Source organism: Chrysochloris asiatica, unplaced genomic scaffold, assembly GCF_000296735.1.
Source record: "Chrysochloris asiatica unplaced genomic scaffold, ChrAsi1.0 scaffold00533, whole genome shotgun sequence".
Lineage (NCBI taxonomy): Eukaryota > Metazoa > Chordata > Mammalia > Afrosoricida > Chrysochloridae > Chrysochloris > Chrysochloris asiatica.
In genome coordinates, this window is record NW_006409051.1 from 270681 (window position 1) to 288195 (window position 17515).

A 17515-nucleotide genomic window follows, 5' to 3' on the forward strand; every position below is an offset into this window, starting at 1 on the left:
CCCATACAGGGCTTTTTCCTAGTGATAAACAGTACAGGGCCAGCTGTGGGCGTTTTACACTGCCATTTCGTTTTAAGTGGAAACTGTCTCTAAAGTTCGAGGAGATCTGTGTGCATGTGTAGTAGAACCCTCCAAGAGTGGGGGTGGGGTGTCCACTCGTTCAGGCACCCCCTCTAGTCACAAAAATGGAGTTGCACAGACGGTGAGAGATCAATGAACAGATACAAAAAAATAAAAAAGAATGTCCACACCTTATCTTTGTGGTTCTGTCAGGCATCTGCGGGTGCTCTGATCCTTTGCCCTCTTAGTCTTTCCCAAGTGGCGGTTCCAGGAGTAGCTGAGCATCTTGGATTAGAAAGCAATGGATTTCTTGCTTCTGCTACAAATTCCCTTAGTTGTAAGCCTTCCAATCTTCTAAATATTCCTTTATATGTGGTTCAGAGTTCTAGGACCAATCCCTGAGCCTGCTTTGTCCGGTATTCTTGTTTGTTGTTGCTGAAGGAGCACCTCATTGCACTTCTACCTGATCCACCATCTTGTTTGTTCTCCCCAAGTCCTCTTCACTTTATCAAGCCAAGTGGCATCATATGCATATCGAAGGTTGTTAATAAGTCTTCCTCCAATCCTGATGTCAAATTCTTCTTCACACAATTCAGCTTTGCAGACTCTTTGTTCAGCAAACAGATTAACTATGGTGAGAGAATACAACCCTAGTGCATGCCTTTTCTAATTTTAACCATTCACTGACCCTCTGTTCTGTTTGAACAACTCCATCTCAGTCTATGTACAGGTTCCTTATGAGCATAATTAAGTGTTCCAGAATACACATTCTCCGCAATATTGTCTATAGCTTGTCATAATCCACAAAGCCAAACATACACATTCTCTGCAATATTGTCCATAGTTTGTCATAATCCACAAACAGATAAACATATTCCTTATATTCTCTGCTTTCAGCCAAGATCCACCTGACTTAAACAATGATGTCCCTCATTCCAAGACCTAAATCTGAATCCAGCTCGAACCTCTAGCAGTTCCTTATCAATGTATTCTTACAGCTGTTTTTGAATTATTACTAGCAATATGTTGTACTACACTCATAAAATCACCTATATGATGCTGAGGATATATAAAATATCTAAACAGCTCTTCAGAAGTTACAAAACATAGATAGATCTGACTAGCTATTTTATGTTGTTGTTGTTGTTAGGTGCTATTGAGTCACTACCAATTCATAGCGACCCTATGTACAACAGAACGGAATACTGTCCAATCCTGGGCCAACTTCACAATTGTTGCCACACTTGAGCCCACTGATGCTGCCACTTTGCCAATCCATCTCCCTGGGGTCTTCCTCTTTTTCTCTGACCCTCCATCTTACCAAGCATGATATCCTTCTCCAATGACTGGTCCCTCCTGACAATGTGTCCAAAGTATGAGAGATGAAGTTTGGCCATCCTGGCCTCCAAGGAGCACTGTGGCTGTACTTCTTCCAAAACAGATCTGTTGGTTCTTTTGGCAGGCACTTTCAATATTCTCCTCCAACACCATAACTCAAAAGCATCACCTCTTCTACAATTTTCCTTATTCACTGTCCAGCTTTCCCATGCATATGAGGTTATTGTGAATACCCTGGTTTGCGTCAGGCACACCTTAGTCCTCAAGCTGACATCTTTGCTCATCAACATTTCAAAAAGATCTTGTGCATCAGATTTGCCTTGATCTTTTGATTGCTGCTTCCATGAGTGTTGACAGTTGATCCAAGAAGAATGAAGTTCTTGAGAACTTCAATCTTTTCTCCATTGATAAGAATGTTTATTGGTCCAGTGGTGAGGGTTTTTATTTTCCTTACATTGAGATGCAATCCATACCGAAGGCTGTGGTCTTTGATTTTCATCAATAAATATTTTAAGTCCTCTTAAAAAAAAGCAAGCAAGGTTGTATCATCTGCATATTACAGGCTGCTAATGAGTCTTCCTCCAATCCTGATGCCACATTTTTCTTCATATAACCCAGTTTCTCAGAGTATTTCCTCAGCATACAGGTTGAATGTTGTTGTTGTTGTAGTTAAGTGCCATTGAGTCGGTTCCGACCCATAGCTACCCTGTACAGAGTTTCCGAGGAGCAGCTGGTGGGCTTGAACCACCTACTTTGCAGTTCAAATGACTTTGCAGTCTGGCGCATTAACTCACAGTGCCACACCAGGATGAATAAGTATGGTGAAGGAATACAACCTTGTCACACAGCTTTCTTAATTTTAAACCATTCAGTGTTCCCATGTTCTGTTTGAACAACTGCCTCTTGTTCTATGTACAGATTCCTCATAAGCAAAATCAAGTGTTCTGGAATACTCATACTCCACAATGTTGTCCATAGCTTGTTATGATCCACACAATTTAAAGTCTTTGTGTAGTCAATAAAGCACAGGTAAACATCTTTCTGATATTCTCTGCTTTCAGCCAATATCCATCAGATATAAGCAATGATATTCCTCGTTCCATGGCCTCTTCTGAATCAGGATTGAGCCTCTGGAAGTATGTAGGCTTGTTAAAATCAAAAATGAACTCTAGGCTTGGACATTGGATACTCAAATGGGGAGGGGGGGACTACAAAGGCAATAAGTGACTGGCTTACAAGCTTTCAAGAGGGAACCTGGTGCTAGGGAGCATGGCGGAAGGCAGAAGCTCCAGATGGGTAACTTGTGATACTGTAGCGAATAATGCTAATCAGGATGGATTATGAGGGTTGGAAATGCAAAGGTAGAAGTTTTGTAACAAGGAAGGGCGTGATTAATTCTCCAAGATAGGAGCGGAGGCCTCTGGGACCATCAACGGAGAAGAGGCGAGAGTGAGACCCTGCCTAGAGAAACAGAGATGCCTGAGATGGATACAGTGATGATGACGTGGAGTGATGAAGAGACTGGGGACTTTGGACCCAGAGAGGGAAAGGGACTGTGGGCGGAAAACTGGGGGGAGGAAGGGGAAGTGTAGGGGGCAGGTTTCTGGGATATACCCTTTGGGTGGTTGGTGATGCATGGAGGGGATTGGAACCATGGCAGTGAGATGATATACGATGGAATGAATGTAAAACTGAAGTTCTCCCATGTAAACTATCATATAATTCACAATAAAACAAAACAAAACAACAAAAAAAAATGAACTCTAGGATACAGGAAAAATAGAAACAGAGATATAAAGCTGCTTTTAAGTTCTTAGTCATATAAAATTATTATCTTAGTGTTGGTTATGGTGGTATGCCGTAGAGTCAGTTCTGACTCAGAGTGACCCTGAAAAGGCAGTAAATCTTTACAGGAGCAGAAAGATTCATCTTTCTCTTATAGAGTGTCTGGTAAATTTGATATGCTGACCTTGTGGTTAGCAGCCCAATGTGTAACCACTACACTACCAGAGCTTCTTATTGTTTTAAGGGGAGAAAAAAAAACAGGAAATGAAAGATAATGGAATTCTTCCAAGAACATTTTGAAGTATGCCCAGATCTTTTTTGTTGTGTGCTGTCATGTGGCTCTGACTCATAGCAACCCTATGTATAATAGAAACATTGGCTATTCTCACAGTAGTAGGTAGTTTCAAGCCTACTGTTGCAGTCACTGTCAATCCATTTTCTTGAGGGTCTTCCTCTTTTTACTGACTTTGTAAAAAGCATGATATCCTTTTCCAGGAACAGGTCCCTACTGATAACTTAGCAGAACAAAGTACATGAGATGAAGTCTCACCATCTCAATTTAAGGAGTATTCTAGATACACTTCTTTGAAGACAGACTTGATCATTCTTCTGGCAGGCCAAAATATATTCAATATTCTTTGCCAACATCATAATTCAAATGCACCAATTATTCTCCAGTTTTCCTTACAGCTTTTGCATGCATATGAGGTGACTGAAAATACCATGTTATCAAAGTGATCGCTGCTTTTTAAGATTTTAAAGAGGTCTTTCTGTAGCAGATTTTTCCAATGCGATACATGATTTCATTTATTGACTGCTGCTTCCATGAGATTGATTGTGAATCCAAGTAAAATGAAAACTGAGAACTACTGGTGGGGAAAAGGCAGGAAAGTTGTGCAAAGGAATAATTTTCATATCACAACAATGTACCTGTTCATTCTTTCAGGGCAATAAGGGTTATCCTAACAGAATATTGTAGGGAACCCTTACCCAATCCAACCTTCAGCCCTGATCATCCTCATTAGGATTTTTTGTAGCTGTTCCCTAAACTCAATAGGAACATGATTTGAATTCTTGAAGAACTGCTGTTTTGACATGGTATAAATTGAAGAATACAGAATATGGGGGGAAGGGTTATAAATAGATGGAAACACTGCTTGCAGAAGTGTTGTTGTTGTTAAGTGCCGTCGAGTCGGTTCCGACCCATAGCGACCCTGTACAGGGTTTCCGAGGGTATAAATCCTTACGGAAGTGTACAGACCTAGAAATATTTGCTGAGTAACAATAACTTCCCATTTTGATATTTTTATTTAATAAAAATTATCTAGGATTTCATAGCAATAGTCTTTGCCCTCATATTAATGTGTTGTAGTGGTTGTTTCATTTTAAGTATCAAGCAAGGGCATACTGCAAGTTAAAATTAATTCTCAACCACTTTAAAATCAACATTGTTTTACAAATGAACTTTCATTACACAAATTAGAAATAATTGACATATATACAGATTCCAGATATAACTGTGAAACTTTTCAAATACAATTTACAAACCTGTGCAAAAATTTTTACCAGCCGTGAGTTGTGTGAGGGTCTAATTTGCAAATATTCTCTCCACCACTGTTTAGCATATACAAGAAACAACCGTTCTCTCTCTGCAGTTTTTTGTCGTTCCAAAGCAAGCTTGCAATGAAAAAAAATTTTTGCAATGACTGTTAATTAAATTTACATAAAATATGTAACAATTCTATCTACTGTTCTCCATCTCTATCATCACCCTAATCCAATCTACCATCATCTCTTCTCTGGCCTCTTAGCTGACTTCCCTGTTCCTGTATTTCCTCTAAATACATCCATTTTCCATGCCATAGGCTTCTTTTCACAAATGAGATTTAAATATAATAAATCATATTCTGCCATTTCCTTGCTTAAACTATTTCAATTGTTTCTCATCACACCACAAACTACTTGTCCTAGTCTATAAAGTCTAACCCCTGCTGGCAGAGATGTTTTCATCCCCCATAATCATTATACTTTTACTACACAGGATTCCTTCTGCTTCTGCCTAAGGTCTTGAGCACTAATTTGTTCCCACTATCTGGAATGGCTGGTCCCAATTTGAGATTGCTGGCTTCTTTTTGTTGTTCATATCTTTCTCTAGTCATGTGATCTAAAGTGATTTCCCAGTATCAACTCTCTTATATCACTTTCCCACATAGTCCCTTATAATGTGTTTATTGTCATCTCCCCACCACAAGTTAAGTTCCTCAAGAGCAAGCTGACTTGTGAACAGCTATAGATACTCATGGAGTCTAGTGTGGTGCCGAGGATAAGCACTTGACTTTGAAAACCATATATACGGTGGCTATGAATTGGAACCGACTCAAAAGCACTTAACAACAACAATCTAAAAACTAACTCAAAGTATGTCTTTATTTTTAAAAAAAAGTACGTTCTAAGGTGAGTAGGTAGGTAAATGTACTAATATGATAATATAAAGATAAATTCAAAAGTACTTACCTGTGTGTTTACTACTTCCTGAGACAACATTTGATTAAGTGGTGGGTACATCTCAAGTTTTATACTTAAAATTCCCACAGAAACCTTTGATTCTGTTCCTGCAAATATAAATATTTAGAAATTCAGAGGTTTCAATATTATGTAAATTTGAGCAACCAAAGTCTAATCATAACATAACAGTCAGAAATTTAGTGCTTTATCACATATAAGCTATAAAGACAGTATTCAACTTTGTCTTTGGTATATTAAACAGCACATTACAGATTTTAGTTTTTATATAGCTATTTTCTATTTATACGATTATTTTATGAGCTCCTGAATCACAACTTAAAGGAACTTTTGAGACCAAAGGATTTGGAATTCTTAATTTTTATCTTCATTAATGTACACTACTAACCAGATGTACACGAAATACAGTCACTGCAACTACTAACATCTAATTCTGACTCCTTGGGGAAAATGTCAGAAAGCACTGATAATCTTTAATCTGTACATATGGAGTAAGTTTCAACACAACTTGTTTGTGTTTGTTGTACTGTGGAGGTCTGTGTGTTAATGTGATGTTGGAAGTTATGCAATTGGTATTTTAAATACCAGCAAGATCACTCACGGTGCACAGGCTTTAGCAGAGATTTCAGATTAAGACAGACTAGGTAGGAGAGGTTGACCACTTCTGAATGGTGAGCTACCGAAAACTTTTTCAATAGGAATGAAACATTGTCTGATACAGTGCCAGAATATGAGTTCCTCAGGTTGAAAGGTACTCACAAAGTAGAGGTGACTTTAATGAAATGGATGGAGCAACTCAAAATGATAAGAAACAGCTGCAAGCATCCATTAATTATCAAAACATGGAATATATGAAGTATGTTATTATTAAGTGCTATCAAGTTAGTTCTGACTCATAGCGACCCTGTATAGGGTTTCTGAGGAGTGGCTGGTGACATTGAACCACCAACCTTGTAGTTCAAATAGACTTTGAGGTCCAGTGCTTATTCTAGAGTACCACACCAGGGCTCTTTTAACTTTATATCTTATTTGATAATAAGCTCTTGAGAAATCTCGCCATTAACCCATAAAACATTAGCCAAAAAAGATAAACACTTTGAGTGTAACAAATAAAATCCCTTTTGTCAAAAAACAAACATACATTTAAAAACAAACTGTGGCTAAAAAAGGAAACAATGATATAAATCATCATACCTACACCCATAAGTTCCACAGTAAGGTTGGTTACTCCATTTTCTGAGCCCAAAACTGATCGCCACTCAAGAAAATAGGATGCTATTAAAGTTGTTTCACCAAATATGTCAGTTTTAATTAGCACCATATGAACTGGATCACTTATTGACAGCATTGTTGTGGAGTCAGCCATTCTAGTTCCATCACCTAGCAATATAAACCAAAGAAAAGAACATATATATTTAGTCAAACCAACAAAAAAGAACAACTTATTGAAAGCTACATCAAATAATGAAGTTACATGAATCCCAATAGAATAATTTGGCAATGCTTTAGAAAGCATGCAACCAACTAGGACTAAATGTATAGTCTTTTTCTATCACTAGCTAACAAGAGGCCTGATAAAGTCTTAAGGATTTTCAATTGAATTTACACTTCAGTGGAGTTTTAAGGAGTTATGGCATATCAATGCCTTCTGATGTGTAAAACACAGTAAATCTCTTCTCAAAAACTACTTAAGGAAAGTACACACCCAAACCTACTCCCATCAAATCAATTCTAACTCATAGTGACCCTGTGGAAGATTTCTAAGGTTGTAAATCTTTATGGGAACAGAAAACCTTTCACAGAGTAGCTGGTGGGTCTGAACTCCCAATCTTGCAATAGCAGTCCATTGTCACTATATATAAAAAGCCTCCAACTGTACTAACATTAATTATCAAGTTATTATTTCTCAGTCTCCAGAAATAATCACTGAAAACCCAATTCCTTAGATCTAGCAATTCATTCAATTACTTGCCTTAATTAGTTAAAAATTTTCAGGGGGGGAACAGTTCAAACCTACCTCTTAGTTAACAGTCCAGTGTTTATACTACAGCACCACACCAAGACTCAGTACTGTATTAGTCACCTTAATAATCTAAAATTCTACAACTTTGTAAAATTTTAGATTTCTATATTGACAACAAAAATGTAAAAAATACCTTTTATAGAAACGATGTAAGACAATTATAAGAACCAAGTATTATCATTTTAATGCTATAAAAATAAAATCGGTAGATTCACATCTGAAGTTTGCTTTTTCAAAGCTGCATACCATCATAAACCTTCCTTCATAAATCCTTCACTATGCTTCATTCATAAATGAGGTGACTCATGCATATCTCAGAACTACATCCCCAGTATAGGAACTAAAAAGTTTATTACAACAGAACCAACTTTCAAAGTACTCAAAAAGTAACCTTTAGGGAAAATTTATTAGTAAACAGAATAAAATAAGAAGGTGGACAGAAGTTTAAATAGACTAGAGGAGCACAGGAGGGAAAAAAATAAAAGTCACAGATTTGTACATTATATATCTCTCCTTATAGCGAAAGATGTTATAACTGTCTGTAATAAAACCTAACAAAAATTTACTCAACTAAATAACAATTTATTATGGTTCCTTACCTAAGCTTTCTCTGTGTACTTCAAGTAAAAAACCATCATGAAAATCTGGTTCACAGGCACATGGAACAGGTTTAGAACGAAAACGTTGGTTTCGAAAATGTAAACATAAAGTAAAAGTCGAACAAACTTGTCCTGGTAAAGGCTCAGGTTCTTGCAGATGTTCCAAGAAAGCTTTTCCACCCAAAACCTGAAGGTAAAGATACCTCCGTGTTGGATCAATATTAGCTGCAAAGTGTAGCAACATATATGAGGAAACTGCCAAAATAACTTAAGGAATGTGATCAAGACAATAGGAATTAATAACTTGACAGGAATGAAACCAAAGACTAATAAACAAGAAAGAATAACAAATTTACTGCATATCAGGATCACGTACAAATAGGGATGATATCTAATCTAATATGACATCCTTTTCTGAGCTTGTATTCTAGCTACTTTCTCCCAGCTAGGAAGATATTAGAGACGAAGTTTAGCATGCTTTTGTTATTTTTTAGCTCTTAATTCAATATTCCTTCCATTTTAAACCAACTTAGACAACAATCAAAGGCGAGCAATTTTGTCAAATAATTACATTGCCATTAAAAACACAAAGCTGTATGTTGTTGTTGTTATGTGCCGTGGAGTCAGTTCTGACTGATCGTGACCCTGTACAGGGTTTCCGAGGCTGTAAATATTTACAGGAGCAGAAAGCCTTATCTTTCTCCCACGGAATAGCTGGTAGTTTCGAACTGCTGACCTAGTGGTTCACAGCCCGATTTGTAACCACTATGCTACCAGAGCTCCTTATAGTTTTAAACAAAATTAATTATTAAGAAACATGTTCCTATGCTTGCTCCTACTGTACCATACATGAAACCTCCTGATATACCTCATGCAAAACAGCAGCAAAGTTTTAACTGACTGACCATAAATATTTTACAACTTCATTTTGGGGAAACACCCCAACAACTTGAAGTGATATCTATTAAATTTCAAACATTACAGCAGGTCCATTAGAATCTACAGCTAGACTGTTGTGGAAAACAATAACTATAAAACACATACTTTTTTTTAACGTTGACTGTCTATCAGTAAAACAAGCATGTTGTTTTGGAGAGGTAGGGCATTCTTGATCAACACTGTCCTAGAAAAGTAAAAGAAAAGAATAAATCAAAGGAAATCAGAAAAAAAAAATTATGTTTCATCAAGAAAATGTCAATAAAGGACTAAACACTGAACCAGAGTAGTTAGGATCAGGGTGCCCTAGTATTTTCCTAGTAAAATAACGAAAATAAAAGTTTTCATAAAGGATAATACAATTAGTCACTCCTAAAAGGCTAATACTAAGAAATTACAATTGTTTTCATACAATGCTTAAAACAGAAGTGTTAAAAATAAATCCTTAATACTTTTAGTAAAGTTAAATTTTCTCTAAAATTCAAATAGCATTTGGTTTATATGGGGTCATGGACAGATTTTAATAAGGAAACAGCATTTAAACAGCAGAAACTGTTATTAGGTCATTTAAAATAATAAATAGGTTTCTAAACCTCAAAAACTAAAATAAGAATGCTGTATTAAATACTTATTCCTTGGTGTATTATAAAGTCCATTCCAATTTTTATATTAGATTATCCAGGTATTGAGGTCACACCTTCTCATTATTGCTTCATTTTCAAAAGAAGGTCTAGTTACTAATTATGCACTGACCTACTTGTAGGAAAAGATTAAGAGATAACTGTCATTATTAAAAGAAGGATATTTTCCAAAATATTATTTGTTATATTAAAAGGTATACTTTTAATACTTTATACTTGATATAAGGATATTATTGGACAAAAGGCATACTTGAAGGGTGATTATGGTCCCAAATATGAATCCAACAAAGTGTCAAGTGTGAGAATATACTTACACCCTCAATTCTTTCCCCTAAATGATTACTCACAGTAATAAAATTAAGTTCTTTCATCACATCATCAATAATTCCTCTGCGTTTAAGAGCTTTGATCAAATCCTCTGTTGATAATTGTTGTTGATCAGGTGCCAATTCTTCACGTATTGTCTCAGCAAGTATCTCTCGTATTCTGCCATGGACATCCATCTATATAGAAAACTTGCATTACAATTTGGTTTTCTCCTCATGAGCATGAACACCAAAGTATACAAATATTACCAATTCTTTCATTTATTTCTAAAATACTCAGAATAATAAAGGAAAAATAATGGGCATAACCAAAACACAATGAGAATGTCAAAACAATGTGAACAATGTAACAAATGTCATTGATTATTGGAAATTGTCCAAGGGAGTACCTAATGTGTGGTGTAAACCTTCACCAAAAACACATTATCTAAAAATAATAACTGAGGGTAGAGAAGAAACTAGGAAGTTGGAGTCTTGGCCTTGGCAAACCAAAACTGTTACCATATTTCAATGAGTCTAAAGATAAGTGGTTTTGTTGTGGTGGTGGTTTTTGGAAAATAAATAAATAAATAAATACAGCAATTTCTTTAAGAAATAGTCTCTACTTGGTATCTGCTGTATTACTTTTTCGGCACAAATAAGACTCAACTAAAATGTACATTTTGAGAAGGAATATAGTAAACGCAAAAGAATATGGCATAGGAAAATCTTTGTTTGAATTTGCTTTCAACTTACTATAGGTGGTTTGAACTGCAAGGTCAGCGGTTCAAGCTCACCAGTTGCTCCTTGGAAACCCTATACAGGATCGCAATCGACTCGACAGCACTTCACAACAACAATCTTGACGCAACTATCTTGAGGTGTAATCTTGAGGCAATTTAACCTTTCTTAAATGTTTCTCCATTTATAAAATAGGGAAAATATTGCCTTTTCACAAATATTGTGAAGGTTAGATAAAAGATGCTCAAAACCTAGCACTGAGCCTGAAATGTTAATAGGCTTTTAATAAGTTTGACTCTCAGCGACTGTTAAGTTTTCCGAGAAGCAGTTTGTGGTTTTGAACAGCAGATCTTGCGATTGGCAGTCCAGTGATTATCCAACAGTGCTCCTGTAGGAGGATTTCCAAGGAGTGGCTGGTGGGTTAAACCGCCAACCTTTCGGTTAGCAGTACTCGACACAAGTTCACAATACATGGCAGTTTTTAATATTTCAATGTCCAGTTTTCTTAAATTAAAATTGCATTAAATGCTTAGAATTCTGTGTTCTTCATGAACTCTGAAGCATCTTAACAACCGCTCTTCCAAGATTTGAGAACAGCAGATTTAATCCATTGGCTCAATTTCAACGACACCCCTTTGTTTCATCTTTAAATAAATTCTGAACACAGATTTGATTTCCAGAAACGGCCCGATCAACTCTTCATTTTTACAGCGATTCTACAGTACCGGAAGCGTCTGATCCAGCTGAGACTCGTTTTCTTTTTAGCAAGTCCAGTAAGTTTTAAACCCAAGTTTCACCCTACTAGCTCTGCTCCCACTGCCCAACCTGAACTCCGCGAAACGGAAGGGAGGAGACCCTGCGCCCTCACCTTGTTCAGCTGTTGGTGGATGAGCTGCTTCAGCTCGGAGGCTTTCTCCGCGGGCAGCGACATGCCTCTGGTCGTAACACTCCGCCAGTGTTTCCTGGCCTGATAGCTCCAATGTCAGTCCCGCCTTCAAGGCCAACACCAAAGCCTTGGAACAGCAACGGCGTCACCACCCAGCTAACGTTCCCAGGGCGGGGCGTCGAGTGGTGCAGAGCCTAGGAACGGAAACTAGATCTCCGGAATGCCCCCAGCGCTGCCTGAAAGGCCCCAAGCGGTGGCCTCCGGCCCCCTTTGTCGCCACATTACAACTACCTCGTACCCACCGAAGAGCCTTTCTAGGGTCTCTGAACGTGCTGCCTTCACGTCTCCGGTACCACTGCAGTGTCTCCCGCTCTTAGAGCAGGCAGTCAACCTGGAAGGCCCTGTAGGACACAGCCCAGAGAGGACGCAGGACCCCGCCCGCTCGCATTTCCGCTCTGCCCGCTCCTTCCCTTCCGAGTTCTTGTTGGGGTCTCCCGGCTGAGAGCAATTGAATACGTGCAGACGGCGCGAGCTCATAGGTCGACTTCTTCACCGCCCTTGTTCTTTCCTTTCGTCCACCACCAAGCTGCGGCCATGTTTGTTCCCTGCGCGGAACCGGCGCCTGAGCTAACGGGCTTCACTCTCCTGATGGTGAGTCCCCGAGGCCTTGGTGTGCTGTCGTCGGTCCCAATAGGGCCTGCTGTACCGCCACCCGGTATCGAAACGCTCAGGAATTTGGGATGAAGAAAGCGCTTTTTTCTATGTCTGGTTTTCAGCCTTGAGTAGATGTTGTTACTGGCGACAGCTGCCCAAAAGAACGTTTGTGGGAACTATAAACATATTCAAGTCGGCAATTTAATAGATGTAAAACGGAAAATGTTGTTAGGTACCATGATTTCGGTTCCAATTCATATCGTCCTTATGCACACCAGAACGAAAGAGTGCCTGGTCCTGGGCCATCTCAGTCAATGCTATGCAGCCACTGTACCAGTCCATCTTGTTGGCGGTCTTCCTCTTTTTCACTCATCCTTTGCTTTATCAAGCATGATGTCCTTCTCCAGGGACTGGTCCCTCCTAATAATATGTCCGAAATATGAAGGGCAAAGTCTTGCCATCCTGGCTTCTAAGGAGCACTGTAGCTGTACTTCATATTGAACATACCATAGTTAGAGTCATGCACACCTTAGTCCTCAAACTGACATCTTTCCTCTAGAGTACTTAAAAAAAAATGTCTTGTGCAGCAGGTTTGCCTAATGCAGTACATGCTCTGATTTCTTGATTGCTGCTTCCTTGAGTGTTGATAGTGCATTCCAAGCAAAATGAAGTCCTGACTTTTCTCAGTTTATATGGATGTTATTTGTTAGTCCAATGTAAGGATTTTTGTTTTCTTTACATTGAGGTGTAACTCACATTGAAGGCTGTGGTCTTTGATCTTCATCAGTAGTAGTTTAAGTCCCCATCGCTTTCAGCAAGCAAAATTGTATCATATTATACATATCACGGGTTGCTACTGTGTCTTTCTCCAATCATAATGCCACTTCATATAATCCAGCTTCTGAGATTATTTGTTCAGTAGACAGGAGCTCTGGTAGCATAGTGGTTACAAATTGGGCTATACAGGGTCACTATGATTCATAACTGACTTGACAGCACTTAACAACTATAGGCAAAATATTGAATCATTCAGAAAGCATCTAAAGAAGATGGAAGAAATACAGTCACTGTGCCAAAAAGAAATGGTGGACTTTCAACCATTTCAAGAGGTAGCATATCATCAGGAGCCATTGATACTGAAGGAAGAAGTCCAAGTGCACAGAAGGTATTGGCAAAGAACAAGGCTCTGGGAATTGATGGAATTAAACAGAAATCTTTCAACAAACTGATGTACTGGAGACAATCTCTCACCATACTTACTCAGTCTGCTTGCAGAAGCTAGATTATATGAAGAAAAATGTGGCATCAGGATTGGAGAAAGACTCATAAACAATATGCAGTTGTAATAAGCAGATGATACAACCTTCCTTGCTGAAAGTAAAGAGGACTTAAAAGTACTTACAAAAGAAGGTTCAGACTACAGCTTTCAGTATAAATTGCACCTCAATATAGAGAAAACAAAAGTCCTCACCACTGGACCAATAAATACCATCATGATAAATGGGGAAAAAAATTGAAGTTGTCAAAGACTTTGTTTTGCTTGGATCAACTAACAACACTCAGTGAAGCAGCAGTCAAGAAATCAAACAACGTATTGCATTAGGCAAATCTGCTGCACAAGACCTTTTCAGAGTGTTCAAGAGCAACAATATCTGTATGAGGACTGAGGTGTTCCTGACCCAGGCCATGGTATTTTCAGTAACCACATATCCATGTAAAAATTGGACAGTGAAAAAGGAAGACCATAGGAGAATTGATACATTTGAATTATCATGTTAGAGAAGAATATTTGAAGTACCATGGACTGCCAGAAGAACAGACAAATCTGTGATGGAAGAAGTACAGTCAGAATGCTATTTAAATGTCAAAATGGCCAGACTCTTCTTTTAAACTTAAGACAAATGATCAGGGCAACCAGTCCCTGGAGAAGGACATCATGTTTGGTAAAGTGGAGGGTCAGCCAAAAACAGAGGCATCACCAACTAGATGTTGGTATATCTGAGGCTCAAGCATGGCAGTAATTGTGAGGATGGCATGGGACTGGGCAGTGTTTTGTTCTGTTGTACATAGGGTTGCTATGGGTCGGAACCGACTTGATAGCACCTAACAACAAAGAATGATGACACAGTGGAATGTGGAAATTATCCAACAATGTCATTGTTAGAATGCAAATATGTTACTTTGAAGGCTGGGATGCTCTTAACCGAAGCCAAGGTATTTTCACTTGGCCTTGTATACATGCAAAAGCTGGACAATGAATAAGGAAGGTAAAAGAATTGATGCATTTGAGTTACGGTGTTGGCAAAAAATATTGACTGTTCCGTGGACTGCCAAAAGAATAAACAAATCTGTGTTCCTTGAAAGCAAGGATGGCAAGACATTATCCCATATACTTAGGACATGTTATTTGAAGGGACCAGTCTCTGGAGAAGGACATCATGCTTGGAACTGACTTAATGATACCTAACAACAGCAACAAAGTTATAATGGTAATATTAGTAAATAGTTAACAGTGGAGTGGTGGAAAGTGTACATTGAATTAAAGCGAGACGTGGAAACGTGTCTACATTTAGGATAAAGTTCTTGCTATGTTTTAGTGGACAACTGTTGGAGATTTTTATGTAGTGACGTTGAGAAATGGGTGGTAGATAGATGGGGATATACAATCAAGGGAGAGTTGTAATTTTTACAAAAACAGGTTCTCTCATGTTTGTTTCTTGGAGCAGCTGGTGGGTTTTAATTAGGGAGAGAGATGGCATAAAGAAAGAAACAAAGTATTTGAGAGAGAGAGGGTAATTAACGTAGGTCACTAGGGAATTGGACAATGACAGCTCTAAGCAGTGGGAAAGCACTTAGGGTTCCAGTAAAACAAGTGAAGGCCAGTAAAAATCAGTAGCTGAAGTAGTTCTATAAAAGAGATGCTTTCGAGATTGAATCAATAAATATTTGTCATGTATTACATATGATAGCAAATAAAGAAAACACCTATTTTAAGTGATTGGGGTGAATGATGTGAACGATTGGGATAATGTCTTGTCATCCTTGCTTTCAAGGAACATTCTGGCTATACTTCTTCTGAAATATAAAATTTTATATTTTCTGAAATATAAAACGTAGGGAAAGTTTAGTTTTGTGCATATTTAATGTGAGCTGCCTGTGCCATACCACGTAGCGATATCCATTGGGTTCTTGAGCTTTAGATTTGGCAGTTAGCTATTTGAAGTTCTGGGGGGTGCAATAACCATGTGGCAGCCATGTCTGACTTTCTCTGGCTTCACATTTTAAGCAGAAGTCCAGTCCACTAAATTGTAGCAATTTACATTTGCTTATTGTATCAAATATCTTTGTCTTCATCTAGTATGGTTCTGGTCAGTTCAGCCCTAGTCATCCAAGCTAGGTCAAATGGATACCAGCTATAAATTTGGGACTTTTCACACACTTCAGATCAGTTGGACCCTTCATTCTCCCAGTCCTAGTCTCCAGGGGCTAGGTCGGTGCCCATTAACTTAAGAATTCTCATAGCTCCTTACACTTAAGGCCAGCCAGCCCCTCATCTGCTTTCTCATCTCTAGCCACTGTGGACATGGTCAGTGGATGCTAGTAGAATATTTCCAAATTCAGTTTGTCTCTTCATAGCTGTGCTTCCCTCACTTTGACTCAACAAGTCAACCCAGGTGGTTGCCAGTGAGCATACTAGATACTCTCCTGCTCGCCAGCTCCCTTTAACTTTTGGTCCTAGAAAGGGTTTTTTTTTGATGACCACAGACTTTTTTGACTTGATACCTACAAGTTAGTTTTTCTTGAAACTCAAAAAGCCTAACAGTCTGCCACATTTTTTCCCCTAGCAGGTCTCTTTCAGTCATAAATCTTCCTGTTTTCTCAGCAGTTCTGGGTACGGCTCAGGATTCCACATAAGGACTCATATTCTGTACAGGCTTAAAACAAAAGCCAATTTCTTCTTGGTAAATTCTAGTTCCCCTTTTAGCAATTCCAGTCAAGTATAAGCCAAAGGCAGGCTTATAAGCTCTCTGTAATCATAATTCCCAATATTCATATTTATCACATGTATGACTACTGCTTACATAAGCAGCAGTCAAGAAATCAAATGATGTATTTCATTAGGCAAATCTGCTGCACAAGACCTTTTTAAAATGTTGAAGAGCAAAGATGTCAACTTGAGGACTAAGGTGCGCCTGAACCAAGCCATAGTATTTTCAGTAATCTCATATGCATGTGAAAGCTGGACAGTAAATAAGGAAGACCATAGAAGAATTGACGCATTTGAGTTATGGTGTTGGATGAGAATATTGAAAGTACTATGGGCTGCCAAAAGAACCAACATATCTGTATTGGGAGAAGTGCAGTCAGAGTGTTCCTTGGAGGCCAGGATGGCCAAACTTCATCTCTCATACTTCAGACATATTGTCAGGAGGGACCGGTTGCTAGAGAAGGATATCATGTTTGGTAAGCTGGAGGGTCAGAGAAAAGGAGGAAGACTCTCAATGAGATGTATTGGCCAAGTGACAGCATCAGTGGACTCAAGCATGGCAACAGTAGTGAGGTTGGCCCAGGATCAGGCAGTGTTTTGTTCTGCTGTGCATAGGGTTGCTATGAGTCAGTACCAATTCCATGGCACCTAACAATAATGTGTATTTTACATTAGGCAGGAGAAACCAGTATAAGACAGTCAAACACATAAACCTTTTGTTGTTGTTATATGCTATGGAGTCGGTTCTGACTCATAGCAACCCTGTACAGGGTTTCCGAGACTAAATCTTTACAGGAGCAGAAAGCCTCATGTTTCTCCCATGGAACAGCTGGTATTTTTGAACTCCTGACTCTGAGGTTAGCAGCGTTTTAGAAACACTCAAATTCAATCTTTCCTTCTCTCTTCTTGGACTGTTGTTGTTGTTGTCATGTGCCATCGAGTCGGAACCGACTCATAGCAACCCCATGCACAGCAGAACGAAACAATGTTCGATCCTGGGCCAACCTCACTACCGCTGCCACACTTGAGTCCATCA

The 17515-nt window shown here is 38.6% G+C and overlaps 2 protein-coding genes across 3 annotated transcripts in view; one reads left to right on the top strand and one right to left on the bottom strand.

Annotated features, from left to right (window-relative positions):
* CEP76 (centrosomal protein 76kDa) overlaps positions 1 to 11882 on the bottom strand; it is a 43433-nt gene extending 31551 nt beyond the window's left edge. Inside the window, exons 1-7 of one of the 2 annotated variants that reach the window (XM_006877592.1) lie at positions 11820 to 11882; positions 10253 to 10408; positions 9373 to 9451; positions 8329 to 8553; positions 6901 to 7086; positions 5698 to 5795; positions 4732 to 4860 (exon numbers count right to left, since the gene is read on the bottom strand). In XM_006877592.1, the coding sequence (XP_006877654.1) occupies positions 4732 to 4860; positions 5698 to 5795; positions 6901 to 7086; positions 8329 to 8553; positions 9373 to 9451; positions 10253 to 10408; positions 11820 to 11882 (936 nt within the window). The remainder of the gene's footprint in view (positions 1 to 4731; positions 4861 to 5697; positions 5796 to 6900; positions 7087 to 8328; positions 8554 to 9372; positions 9452 to 10252; positions 10409 to 11819) is intronic. The other variant, XM_006877593.1, reaches the window with a different exon arrangement.
* Positions 11883 to 12431: 549 nt separating this feature from the next.
* PSMG2 (proteasome (prosome, macropain) assembly chaperone 2) overlaps positions 12432 to 17515 on the top strand; it is a 39185-nt gene continuing 34101 nt past the window's right edge. The window contains exon 1 of the mRNA XM_006877594.1: positions 12432 to 12488. Within this exon, the coding sequence (XP_006877656.1) occupies positions 12432 to 12488 (57 nt within the window). The remainder of the gene's footprint in view (positions 12489 to 17515) is intronic.